The 13,438-nt window shown below is 49.2% G+C and overlaps 3 protein-coding genes across 3 annotated transcripts; all 3 read left to right on the top strand.

The window, feature by feature from the left end:
• Nucleotides 1–3,879: 3,879 nt before the first annotated feature.
• EDB93DRAFT_1089643 (uncharacterized protein) lies at nt 3,880–5,786 on the top strand (the record flags this gene model as incomplete). Its single annotated transcript, XM_041446224.1, has 2 exons — nt 3,880–4,049; nt 4,100–5,786. 2 exons carry the CDS (start codon nt 3,880–3,882, stop codon nt 5,784–5,786), a joined length of 1,857 nt encoding a protein of 618 aa, XP_041305351.1.
• Nucleotides 5,787–8,082: 2,296 nt separating this feature from the next.
• On the top strand, nt 8,083–9,446 carry EDB93DRAFT_1161157 (Brix domain-containing protein). Its single transcript, XM_041450034.1, has 4 exons — nt 8,083–8,134; nt 8,188–8,320; nt 8,370–8,606; nt 8,659–9,446. The coding sequence occupies exons 1-4, from the start codon at nt 8,121–8,123 to the stop codon at nt 9,289–9,291; spliced, it is 1,017 nt and encodes a 338-aa protein (XP_041305350.1). The 5' UTR covers nt 8,083–8,120; the 3' UTR covers nt 9,292–9,446.
• A 172-nt stretch (nt 9,447–9,618) lies between these two features.
• EDB93DRAFT_1105859 (uncharacterized protein) lies at nt 9,619–11,240 on the top strand (the record flags this gene model as incomplete). The annotated part of the gene is made up of 5 exons (XM_041447548.1): nt 9,619–9,634; nt 9,691–9,724; nt 9,778–10,149; nt 10,207–11,170; nt 11,226–11,240. The coding sequence occupies 5 exons, from the start codon at nt 9,619–9,621 to the stop codon at nt 11,238–11,240; spliced, it is 1,401 nt and encodes a 466-aa protein (XP_041305349.1).
• Between the last annotated feature and the right edge of the window lie 2,198 nt (nt 11,241–13,438).

Genomic DNA, 13,438 nt, shown 5'->3' with positions numbered 1-13,438 from the left:
GAGATGGCGCTACAGCCTCTTACTATATAGCTAGCGTTGTCTGCATACCGTTAATTAAACGTCGGACAGGTTGTCTTAGTTGTCTTTTGCGCACAAAAGAGGTTCGTCCAGACTGATTTCATTGATGCGCACAAGAAGGATCATATTATGGTACCGATGAGAACCAATGATGGTTTCGGCCTGTCAGGATACTGCCGCCAAGTGAGGCGTATTACATCAACGACATACTTGTTGAGATAATACCATGTGGTGTCCCATTAATGGTGTTAATGCACGACCCAGACTGATGTCGTACGTGCTGCAATATTGAGTAAGTACGACCAGAAGATCATGATTCCTCGGACAGGGCCGGGTATTAACGACACCTGAACCGAAAAGACTTGCAAATTCAAAACTGGCCGTGATTCGTGGGTAAGGTTGAAAAAGCGGAGCAAAATCGGCTACTTACTATTGATATCTGTTGGACCTGAGAAGTATGTGGGGCAGGACCTCGGAGAACGCCTCGACTGCGATGAGCGGCACGTTATGACCGTACGGTTGAATTATGTAGTAGGTGCCGCGGATCTTTTACAATTACGGAATTTTGATGCCTGGCGTGAATTTCCGTCGGACCTGCACGCGTATCGTGATGGGGCGCATTAGCGCCAGAGTCAGACTTCAGTGTCTTAGGTCTGCGCACTCGTCGACGCTCATATCAAAATCAAATCTTTCGGTGGTTGAATTGGAGCAATTCGGTCAACGTTCTGACACCCGAACCGGCAATACCCATGAGGCCGATGACGACTCGGAACAGCGTCGAACGTTCAACGATTTGCAACCAATGTTCTTGGCGAGACCAGTGGCCAGTAGCAAAGATTTGTTTATACATGGTAAGTCATCAATGAATCGCGACTAGCCCGTTGAAGGTAAATGGAACGATAAAATTCTCTTGGCAGATAGACCTGTGCTGCATATGTGATCTGTCAGCGGGAAACCCACCTCCATCGCAATATTGACATAGGCTAACGCGGTTCCCGTTTACGCCCGCAAGTTTCTTTCATGCTCCGATGAGGCTTATCAAATCCAACTCGTACCGGCGCTGTGGTACAGACAACACACCAGTGGCAGCTGGCGTTCGTGGACAGTTTGCGTCCGTGTGTAGATTGGCACGGGCGTTAACGTAAAGTGAAGTGCGCGAGGCCGGGCTCCCCGCAGCAAGAAACCCCCCTTCGTTCGAAGACGAAGGCCAGTCGAGCGAAAGACTTCTACGCGGAAATTAATGAACACGCTGTCCTGTGGGACACAAGTTATCGATCACGGTCGATACAGTGCTGATACTTCACCTCCAAGCGATCGACTGGCAAGGTAGCGTCAAATAATCCGCAGACCAGTGCCACGATATCGACGATGAGGGCAAGATGAAGGCACGAAAGCTAGTTTCGATTACAGAGTTTCTAGCGCTTCCGGCCCATGATGCTCACTTCGGACTCGACCGTGACAGTTCCTGATACCAGGGCACAATTTCAGATTTTCAGGCAACGAATCGAGGGAGGCTACTACTCTCGACATTACCGTCCGGAAACTAACAATGCAGCGGCTTGGGCACTGTTGTGTCGTCGATTTGACCCTCCAATACGAGTGGACGCGGTTAACGAGGCTACAGTGGCGTGGATAAATAACACCGCCTATCATGATGGACTCGATATACGATTTAGAATCCGAGCAGAATTTTTTTCTGCCATAGGCAATCGTTTAAAGGCGGTGATGAAATATCGGGACAGCCTGTGAAAGGGTATATGGGCGTGCGCTCAACCCTTCTGATAACACTTTGTGTATCAGAGTTGCACTTGGCTATGTCGAATTTTAATATCAATTGACTTTGAGGTAAGTAATTTCATAAACCGAGACCTGAGCCCCAGCTCTAGGGAAATTTCAAGCCTTCTAGAACATGTCGGATACATTTCTCTTTGACAGCGACGGGATGATATGTCAAGTCTTAATTTCCGCATGTTCGTACCACCCCCCTCCAGATGAGTCCTGTCTCTGAGCATCCAATGCCTAATCTCACGGAACGATCCAGATGGCCATGACAAACCAGAGATGCTATTAGTCTTTGTTCCCGTACGCGTCAACAATAGTTTCTGTCCCACACTCGGCGCGCGGTACATCGTGTATTCTTTTAACGTCTGAATGATCCTTCCGTGACATACATGGTCTGCGGTATATGTTAAATTACAACAGCGCCATACGCGTCCCTGGTCTCTTACAGCGACGATATCGTACACCAGACGGATCGTCAACTATGTTACTCTAAATTCTTCAGCAAGAGTCCGTACCTTGGGACAGCCACTGGATGGCATAAGCTGACTGTTGCAATGTCCGAGATGCGGAGGATCTGCCGCAATGTATCGCGGGATACATCAATTGCATCCCGCAGACAAATTCGTCGCAATCAATCAGCAGTCCGTGGAACATAACGCATATTTAGAATTAAACCGAACCTGGGAATGCATCATGTCCGATCCTTTCGTCACTCGTGCGCGCCCAACAAGAAAAAAAAATGATGACGTTCGATTTTACGATAGTCACGGGAGATGGTCTGAACGGTTGGACTTGATCGTTCGCCTGCTGGGTTCGGGTATGTTTTTGACATTTTTTTGTTGTCATGTTTATGTTCCCAGTTGTTCAGTTATTTTGATGGGTCTCGACTCCCGGGGATGTTTACGACACAACCGCAGCTTTGTGATAAGCTTTGACGGTATCTCTCACAGATTTTAAACTGATGTGCGGAGGGAGCGAGGGCATGGATACGATGTTGTAAAAATAAGGATGAGTGGGATATCGGTAGGCAGTCCGTGTACTGAGCATACCTTGTGTATTGAACATCTATTTTTGAGAGGTACGTAAGGTTGATTGCCCAGGCACTACGCGTCGATCGTTGGTTCTGTTGTCTCCGAAAGTCTTTGCATTTGCATAGCCGCCTGTGGGTCCCTGGGCTATGTGCCTAACGGAATGTAGGATGAACTGTTGGTGATCGGGTAGCTGTGCTTTCCCGGACAGGCGCACTAAGCAAGCAGTGTTATCGGATGGCCTTCGAGGTCTAGACCGGTGGGTAATTCCCTGCTTATCCGTAATTATCGGCGCCAGAGCTTGGGTATGTCGGATTTGGAATTTGCAAGTTTAATTACTTATTCGGCCCTGATTCGGGTATGCCAGCAGTAAAGATGCTGTGTGGGCGGGATATGGAACAAATTGATGGTACACGTGTATGTAAAGCACCTCGTGCGCGGTGATAGCATGTTGCTCTAGAGCATTGTCCCCGACTGTGTTTGAAAAAAAAGCGGATCAGATGACAAGATGGGACTGATGCGGACAAAAGTAAAAGACAAAAATGCCAATTCAAATTCCGTGGAGGAAAAATGGAGCTCCCACGAGAATAGAATTGTTTTTTTTTTCCCTTCACAATAGTCTGGACTTGGCCAGAAGCGTGTAAAAAAATAATATAATATCATTGGGGGGGTTACGGCATTATTTACGGCGTGACGTGTGTTATCAGTGCAAAACGGTGCCGTAGCTCGGCGGGGCTGTTCCTGACCCAAAATAACGGATAGATTTTTTTCAAAGTCCGACAATTGCGGTGCCTTAATTGAGGTGTTGGGCTTAACTCTTTCCAGCGTCTGCAATCAGGCACCTTTTTTATAGAAGTTTGTTCCTCTTTTCCTAACCCGCTTCATGGAGGACTCAAAATCTTCAACTCTCGACATTCAAGTCGATTCAAAACTTTCACCTGCTTCACTTTCGATCTCTCCCCGTTCCTCAGAGATTCACGATCTCAATCATTCTCTAAATAACAACTACGACGACCACGGTGAACTCTCTCCCACAGGTTCATCATCAGACATGGCTGCCTTAGTCGCACCAAACAATCCTTCCATCTTGTCTCCTTCAGCAGGCATACAAGGTGTCAACAAACGATATCGTCCAGCTCCTGCAAAAACTTTTCAATGCAGGGGTTATGGCGAATGTCGTATGGTTTTCAGTAGAAGTGAGCATCTTGCCAGGCACATTAGGTAGGTACCGAGGCACATACCCCCGTTCGATCTCTTTAATCTCCTATCAGGAAACATACTGGCGAGCGCCCTTTTACTTGCCATTGCAGCAAGCAATTTTCGCGTCTCGACAATCTACGCCAGCATGCTCAAACCGTTCACGCTGATAAGCAAGAACAGAATGAGCGCATGATGCGTGAACTTACCTCTCTTCATGCTTCTATGGCTGCCGCAAATAAAACCGGCCAGCCAAGAGGCAAGAGAGGTCAAGCTTCCGTAAATGCTGCTGCCGTACTCGCCTCAAGTAATCATTCAGGATCTCAAGATAGTTCAATGCATGGTCTCGATCAAGTCAAGGAGGAGGACTTGTCTGCCTCTCTCCACCCCATGCACCAGCGTCCCGGTACGAGCACTGGTTACGAGGGTGGTGACAACATGATTTACGGTGACGGTTGGAATTCCGATTTGGATCATCGCTCTGGTAATCCTCGACCTACAAACAACCATTCCTTTCGTGACTCCAGCCAGTCCTTTCGTGTCCCCCCCGCATCCTCTACTTCCTGGCAGCAACAGTCGCAGTCCTTTCAGACCTTCACCACCAACACATTCAACTTCAGTCTCCCCTCTAGGGACAGTCTCTCACGGGATGGTCGGCCCGGATCCAGCAGCAGCAGGCCACCCACTGCAGGGGGTCCCGACGCACATGCTAGAACGCTCCCGCCACTCGCTGCCGTCGTCTCCGCGACAATCCCCCCTCCACCATCCCAATCATTCGCCCTCCCACCTCAGTCAGCACAACACGTACTTCCCTTACCCTTCCGAAGACCTACAACAGCCAATCGCCCAGGTACAGCTCCCGCATCAATCCTCTCCACAAAACCTGCTTACGCTGGAGGGCCTGGATTGGTCACAGAACTACCCGTTCCAGTCTATGGACGCGGCGACATGGCAGCGCCATCCTCCTACGGGAGCGTCCCATACGATTCAGAACCAGCATCTCCAGCAGGGGGTTCATATGACTCACCGTTTTCCTTCCACCCACCGGCGCTCGCCGAGTCAGTCTCATCTAGTGGGCCTTTCGCATATTCACCACCAAGCAACTCTCGGAAGCGACCATACCCGGGACCAGACGATGATGTCCCACGTCGAGAATCCAGCAGCGGGCTTTCAGGGCCTGGAGAGTACGAGTACGGGTCAGAGTCACGGCCTCAGTCTCGAAGGCTCACCGTCCTGGAACTCTGCAACGACGCAGATGCAGATGCAGGAATACGATCATTTCTACCCGGTGCAACAGGAACGGCTTCACGGCCGACTACCGCATCAGGAATCATCTCATCAGCATCATCCCTCACACTCGTCGATAGAACACCAATCTCAAGCTACTCACTACTCCCAGGAGCTCAGACGCCAACAGCTCCAGCAGCAGCAGCGTATAGCACAGGCGCGGCGACGCTCGGGGGAGGCCGAATTTCTCCACAATTTCGGCACGACATATCATCGGCATCAACAGCAGGGGCCATACTTTCAGCTAGCAGAGGAAACTTCGCATCTTCACCCTTATCAGACACATCACGCAGCCCACGATCCCAACCACACGGGGTTACCTTCGCCACCGTTGCTCGATCCGTCAGCATACACTCAAACTCGTCATCCCCATCATCCAATGGGGCCACCCCTCCAGCACTATCAAAGCGAGGAAGGGAATCTCCAGTTACATCTCCATACTCCTCCGCTGCCGCCGTTGGAATGAAAGTGTGACGGTCGTGGGGGAATAAAATTTCATATCTTCTGACTTTATATCCCTATTAATTGGGGGGTACGAACATTGGTGTTTGTTGTTGGCAGCGCGATTACCTACCTATCTTGTTTGTTTTTTTCTCCGTGCTCGGTCGGTGCGACTCAAACCCTTTCTAGTACAAGTATTTCATCGTTATATCTTCGCACTCACCTATACCAATCTGTTTTAATTTGTGGTAGTGTTGTTTATACCTTGGGTTTCGTTGAGGTTGTATGTACTGCTAAGGTAGCGCCTCGTTCTCGTAATCTTTTGTCGTATATTCCAAAGTAAATACACACCCCTTGCATCAAGATGCTTGCCCACAATGGACTGGCTACTTAAACTCGCCACAATCAAACATCTCGATGTGAGTTGCAAATCCCCCTTGGGCCTGGGCTACTATCCTAGGAATAGAATAAAATAGAATAAGAGCCGTAGAACAATGTTGCCTTGACCCCTCTTGTAAACTCTAAATATACTAACCCCTTCTAGATGTTGGATCCGTTTTGGGGTACTAACGCTACTGATCTACTGCTCAGGTCCCCGTCTCTTCCCGATATGTTGATCTAGGTAGAAGGAAGACAGTTTTCCTTTGCGACGGATTGATTCATGAGCTACCAAGTTAAATTTTCTTCTGAAATTTTCCGGACTGCATGGTCACGTCAGCTTGATAGTATGATCGATAATCAGTGTGGGTGCTACAAAGCCATCCCTTGTCCGTCATTCACTTTTATTCCATACGGTTTTGTTTATTTCTTTGCAATTATTTTACTCGCGGGTGCAGTTCAAATCTTGAAGCCACTCTAGGCTTTTTCGTCTTCCGACGGAGCTTGAATAGCCGTGCCACTGAGAAATTTGGAGACGGCGGCGGCCAATGTATGTAACCATTCTGTAACTGCACGATGCAAGAGCAGGTGGTAACCAATACTATCACGGGCCGTGCCATCAAAATAATTTTCTTTGGATTGATGTGAACTCTGCTTGATTGACAGATTGTTGATCAACGAGATGTAGCATACACCACTTGAAGACATGCCATTCAGGGACGAACTTTCCCAGAAAACTAAAAACACTTGATACGGTATTCTACACGATCAATGGTACTGAACCACGGGTTTGGAGAACTTTCGTCGACATCAGGTGGCGTCTTTCTCTGTTGTGAGAAAGACGGAGAACGCGGTAGATGCCAGTGACTTATGTAATGGGCGGCTGTGAACGCTTTTCCATGGATCAGCGGTGTGTATTTTCCCCGTAAACATCGGTAGGTACATCAGGATGTGCGTCAAGGAACACTTTTTGTTGTAATGAAAAGGCACATTGCAAAGAGTGCCGTATTCAATTCGCGACACTCGCAAAGGTTCGCGGAACCGTTCTACGAATTTGGACAAGACATCATCCAGTCAACCTTCAAAGCTTCAACGTTTCAACTGTCACCTGGCTATTTTCTGAGTCGTAGTACTCCGCGTTAGATGCGATACTTTCCATTCGTTGCATCAAATCAATCTATATGGTGTTTACTCGTGCCGGTTGCCGACAATGCGACCAACATGGACGAAGGAAAAGAACCGGGAAATCCCTGATGTGACTTTGCCTAGGGTTTCGACTTTCACGCAGAACGCCTTCCTGTCTACCGCGAAGCCGTCCTTGTTCACAGGTCGATGGCGTTTTTTAAAACGGCGTCAACGATTGTAGAAGTTGAGTTCAGTGGCGGATCCAGGGCTATAACTCGGATAGTTTCCAAGCAACACCACAGAAGATGACTGCGCTCAGGCTTGGATCCTACCATCACGAGTCCAGTGAAAATGCACCAATCCTGAGAACTTGCTTGATGAGCAGTCCGCTCTCTTCATCACATTCCGCAGAAGATGACTGTGCTCAGGCTTGGGTCCTACCATCACAAGTCCAGTGAAAATGCACCGATCCTGAGAATTGGAGTGATGAAAATGGCATAGCTGCGTAGTTCTTCCAAGGCGTGAATAAAGACGATAAATACATTCCCGTCTTTGACGCAAGTATCACTGTACACAGCCAAGTTAGTATCAATAGTCATCAAGATGGTTATGGCCGGCATTTTTATTATAGAATGTATGCCGACATCACCCTGTGGCTTTCCAGACACTGGTATGTTCGCAATGAGATGGAGGTGCAACAAATAAAACTGCCATAGTGTCAGTGACGTAGCAAGCTGCAAGAAAGTCGGAGAGCTGAACCTAGCAAACATGACACAACAACGTTCTGCGATTTTCCTAGAATGGAAGGTTGATTGTGGCTGACTGACTTCAATTTGGACGTCGAAGTGATTTTTTGGCAGGAGTATGTTGAGAACGGTGTAAGTCCCTGTGATCTCAAAAAGCTGTGCGCTTGCTAAAGGGTGTATTGTAGAAAACCACGCAATGCTAGGTCAAAACGGGCTTTGGAAGCCCGTGAAGCCAAGGAAGTCGAAGATGTTCGGACAGCGATATTTGTAAAGGGAACGCATACAGGAGAGATTGTGAACGGTGTGATGAAAGAGCTTGTGTGTATCGTCCAAAAGTCTTCAAGGTTGGAGACTAATCATCAATTAGATGGCGCTCAAACGACCAAACGCAATATCGTTCTCGAAGAAAAACACCATTCACCCCTTTGAGGACGCTTCGTCCCTTGAATTTTGGGCAGGCAAAAATGATGCGTCCATGTTCCTCGTGGGCCAGTCTACGAAAAAGAGACCCGCAGGTCTTATTATTGCACGTACATTCGACACGAGAGTACTGGATATGTGCGAATTCGGTGTAGACAAGTTCGTCAGCATGGCAGAGTTCAAAGTGAGTTTTTTTCTTCCATTGCCGTGTAATCTAAAAGTCTTATGGGCGGTAGACACCAAAATCAACACCGGGACATAAGCCCATGATGCATTTCGCATCAGAACTATTCGATACCCATCCACGATTTATTCAAGTAAAATCCTTGCTCATGGACCTCTTCAATGGAGAAGTCATCGATTCGATATGTTTACCAGGATTGGAGCATGTAATCAGCGTCAGCATCGCACCTGCTCCCTCGCTACAAACGGCAAATCCTATTCTAGGCGACTCCCAGGAAGAGGATATCCAAAATCTACCCAAGATCCATATACGGACGTACACCGTGAAATTACTTCCGTCGGGAACGCGTGTACCACGAGTAGAGCTAACGGAGATGGGCCCATTTCTTGACCTTTCATTGAGACGTCATCAGGCCGCTGATCCAGAGATGTGGAAAGCTGCCATGAGACGACCAAAGTTGAAGAAACAGGACGTGGAGAAGGGTCTTGGGAAGAAAAAGAAAAATATGGAAGTGGACGAAATGGGCGATTTGAGGGGACGGGTGCATATCGCGAAGCAGGATCTCAACAAGCTCCAAACGCGGAAGATGAAGGGATTAAAGAGTATGCCGGTGGAAGAGGATGGGAGTTTAGAAGAAGGCGAGCAGGAGGACGCCCCTCGACAGAAAAAGCGAAAGCGGGATTAAGGCTGGTTGTATTCATAGTGTAATCGCGCATGTCCGCCGTGGGGTTCGTATTCCACGCTCTTTAATGGGCTAGGACTGGGCCTCGTGCTACGTGTCTTCCCACTTAAAGCCGTTGCCCGCGTATTACGTAATAGCATGAACAACAAAGGCGTGGTTAATTAACTGCCTCTCAAACAGCCCAAAGGTAAAACTTCTCATGCACGCGAATCGTGTTGTTCGTTGACTACAACCACCTGATCTTGCTGGCACAAACCGCAGGTCGACACCGATTCCTGAATTATTGAAGTTCTGATCTTTCCAAAAGATCCACTCATTTAGGTTCAGACAATGTCCAATCCTCCTCGTAAGTTCATGACGTGCTTGGAATTCGTACACTTTATCAAAAAGCACTCCATGCAGTGACGATCACACCCCCCACAATTGCACCTTCTAGGTGAGTTCTTTCATTTATCGTATTAGATCCAGTTTGCTGGAACTCTAGCCCAGCACTCCCCCAACGCCAGCAACTACGCCGCCTACTACTACATCGTCGTCTTCTACTCCGACGACTACACCCAGCAGTACTACTCCTCCTTCTTCGTCGACCTCGCCGACCAGTGCTACTAGTACGACCTCAGCCTCGTCCGCGACGTCAACAAGCAGTTCTTCTTTGACGAGCTCTTCAAGCACCCAGACCAGCAGTTCTGCCTCGACTACTGCTCCTCCCACAGTAACAACAACATCACCAACACCCACTCTTACTCCGTCTGCTTACACATCAACCAGCGACGGTGTTGTAGTTACCATTATTACCTCCGTGACTGAAAATGCCACTCCTTCTTCAACGTCCTCTGATAATGCTGCCACTACACCCAACTCGTGAGTCGATCTTTGAAACACGTTCTCACGACATTGACATCGCCGCCACCGTGATAGGTTCTTCTCAAATACTGGGGCTGTTGCCGGTGTGTTTACCGTCGTTGGTCTGATCGTTGTTGCGATTTTCATCGCACTTGTGACGAACGCCGTTCGCCGTCGTCGTGCTCGGAAGTTTGACAGGGACGTTGCGGAAGCAGCCGCAGAGGCGGCTGCCTCTTCGCGTTCGCCGTTCGATGATTACACATACTCTAACAATGGCGGTTCGGGCGGCGGCGGCGGCGGATATCCCTACTCCGACACCACCCACGGGACTTTTACCCAGGCTCCGATGGGTCTTCCCAATGACACATATGGTATGAGTGAGATGACGCAGTATGATCCGTATGCAGCTGGAGCAGTATCTCTCGCCACCGCTGACGTGGGAAGGGCTCGGAGTAGGCATGACAGTGAAACCCAGCGTACACCAGGTATCGCTGGCGTTGGTGCAGGCAACCTTGCTCGTGAGCCAAGTCGCAGGACCCCATACCATGCTTTCGCTGGTCCTGGCCCACAGCCCCACGAGATGTTGGATCACACCCCTAGTGGGCGATTCAGACCTCGCGGTATGGATTTGCTTGAAGGCGCTGGTCTGGCGGGAACTGGAGTTGCCGCCATGACCGCTGCGAACAATGGAGCATATATTAACCGCCGGCCTTCGGAATATACCCGTCAGACACATGGAAGTATGCGCTCGCAGGGGCACTCGTCGAACGAGAACTATGCTATGCCCCTCCAGCCTGTATACCAGCCACCCCCGCGGAATGATAGCCAGTTCGCAGATGCATATACCGGGTTTGTTAATGCACCATCTCCTCAGCCTCTGATGAATCCTGGCGTTCCTATTCCTCATGAGACTTCCCCGTCGCCACCCCCTGGTCAGTCTCACGGTCTTGTCGAGGGAGAAGATTACCACGAGGATGGTCCTCCGCGTATGAGTTACGCTGACGACGAGGATTACGGTCAACACAACCGTGTACTCAGGGTACGTATTCCGATAACCTATATTGTTTTTTCTTTGCTCACGTGCTCGTACGCAGGTTGCAAATGAGTAGAAGATCTCATTGCAGCAATCCGCCGTATTTACTTTGCCGCGGACTTGCATCCATACGATGTCCGCTCTGTCGTCGCTCTTTTCTGTTTATTACATATGTTGATCTGTTTTCTTGTGACAAGGACGCAGAGTAAGGTGCTGAACTCTAGCTTATATCTTTGGGGCGCTCGGTGCCCTTCCGCTACTTTACTGCGTCTCTTTTTTTAGACTACATGCGCTGCTCGGCTAGTACGAACTGTCTAGTGTAGCCTCCACTACAGATTTGTGATTTACCCCGAGAAATGCAAGAATTTCAAGTTGGCTCCACTTTTGTTGTGGGATATGGTCTAGATTGTATGAAGCCCGGTCGGTGCACGATGATCCGTTTCAGTGACATGAACTGTTGACCGTTACTTACAATAGATGCGCAAGAAGATCATGATGTTCCCCAAGGCACATTGTCAAATGAGGTACCGCCCGTGGTCGATCAGGTCCGCAAAGACAAGCACTAGAAGGTTGACGAGCTCTTTCGCTCAAAGTTGCGCCATCATAAATAGCCCAGCACATAATGCTCCCGGACAAGGATATGTACGTGTACATGTGCTGCTCCAGGCTGCGGCCACCGGTGTAATGTAGGAATGTGGAGGCGCGTGTTGCATGCCATGCGTTACTATCTGAGATTGCCTCTAGATGTTACGATTGACATGAGAATTCATGTACTGGAGACTGGCAGCATCGAACTCCTCTCGTCTCGATTGAGAAGCCAAGATCTCGGAGAAACCCATGCAGAAACCCTACTGGCCAATGGTTCTGTTATTCATGAGGTGTACACGTCCGCTGGAGGACGACATCTTGATCAAGGCAGACGTGTTCGGTAACTTACTTGTTATTCCTAATAGCGCTCGTCCGAAAAGCTGCAGAGGAGAGATCCAAGCCACATCACTGAGAGCAGCTAGGGAGTGACACGGATGAGCGTTACGCGGATACCCACCCGGGGACGGAACGGATTGTGGATACGTCGTAACCCACCCGGAAAAACACGATCCAATATTACAAATGATCATTGCAATCGCCCCAAAGCACGTTCTTGGGGGGATAAAATCACAAATCCGATATGGACTCGGACCGCACATGTTAGCAAGTACCGGAATTCGAAACGGGTAACTGGGGCTGCTCGGTGATAAAATCATGACAGCCCTGGGGTTTCGGCCGGAGCAGTAGGAATGGTTATACGGTGCAGAATATGTGGCACAAATGATCACCAATTCGGGGATCACGATGGAAAATCGATAATGACGCTCAAGTGCCGCGGGTCCACCCAATCAGACAAATTCCGCAGTGGAGTGTCAATCTTTTTTGATTGATAAAGTACATCGGTTGGTCATGACGACCCGGGCGCGCCGTGTCAGAACTTCGATCTCATTGGATTTTATGCGACTTGATCATCCGGCGCGATGTCTGCCGCTCACCGATAGGCAAATCGCATCAACCAGAGAACATTCCAATCAGAGACAGCGGGCGTTACGTGCCGTGTCACGTGTCCTCATGTCACAACGGTGTCAGTTCATCACAGCTTTGACGCCCCATTTATCCTCTCCAGTATCAGATCAACCTTCTCGCTCTCTCCCGGTTGAAGTTTTTTTGGCTTCGAGGAAGGCGCGTAGGGTGCACGACTTCCGAGTCGGACCCTTCATTATGGAAGTGCTCGTAACGATTCGAACCCGAATCAAATCCTTTGAATGGCGACGGGCGGATCCCCACAAGTACAACGGAGGATGACACAGAACTCAACGAGATTGAGCTTTCACTCCGGGCCTCTTATTTCTATGGAACTACTGCTGAGAAAGGATTGGCTGGCACGTCCACCGTCGACAAAAAACTACGGATGTCAGCATTCAGTCAAAAGATAGCAATGTGAAGCGGTCAATGTCTTGCGTCTAACAAGGTTCAGTTCTTGGAATCATGTCACAACCTGTTTTGATTTCACCCCCGCAACGGCCAATGGCTTAGAACAACACTGCTGGCAACACTTGTCATATTATATAAGGGCCTGTCATAGTAGGTATACGGGAGAACTGGAACAACCCTAGGTATTCGATGGTCACACGTCATGGCGACCCCTGCACACTATCAGGTGCAACGTCCTCCTGGAGGAGCTGCTCACCGCTGATACGCTCATCCTTGTCGGACCACCAGTCTCCCACCGCAGTATTGAATGCA

Source organism: Suillus bovinus (genome assembly GCF_016758785.1).
Source record: "Suillus bovinus strain UH-Sbo-P2 chromosome Unknown EDB93scaffold_49, whole genome shotgun sequence".
In the NCBI taxonomy this organism is placed as follows: domain Eukaryota; kingdom Fungi; phylum Basidiomycota; class Agaricomycetes; order Boletales; family Suillaceae; genus Suillus; species Suillus bovinus.
This window is presented reverse-complemented; position numbering and strand designations above follow the sequence as displayed.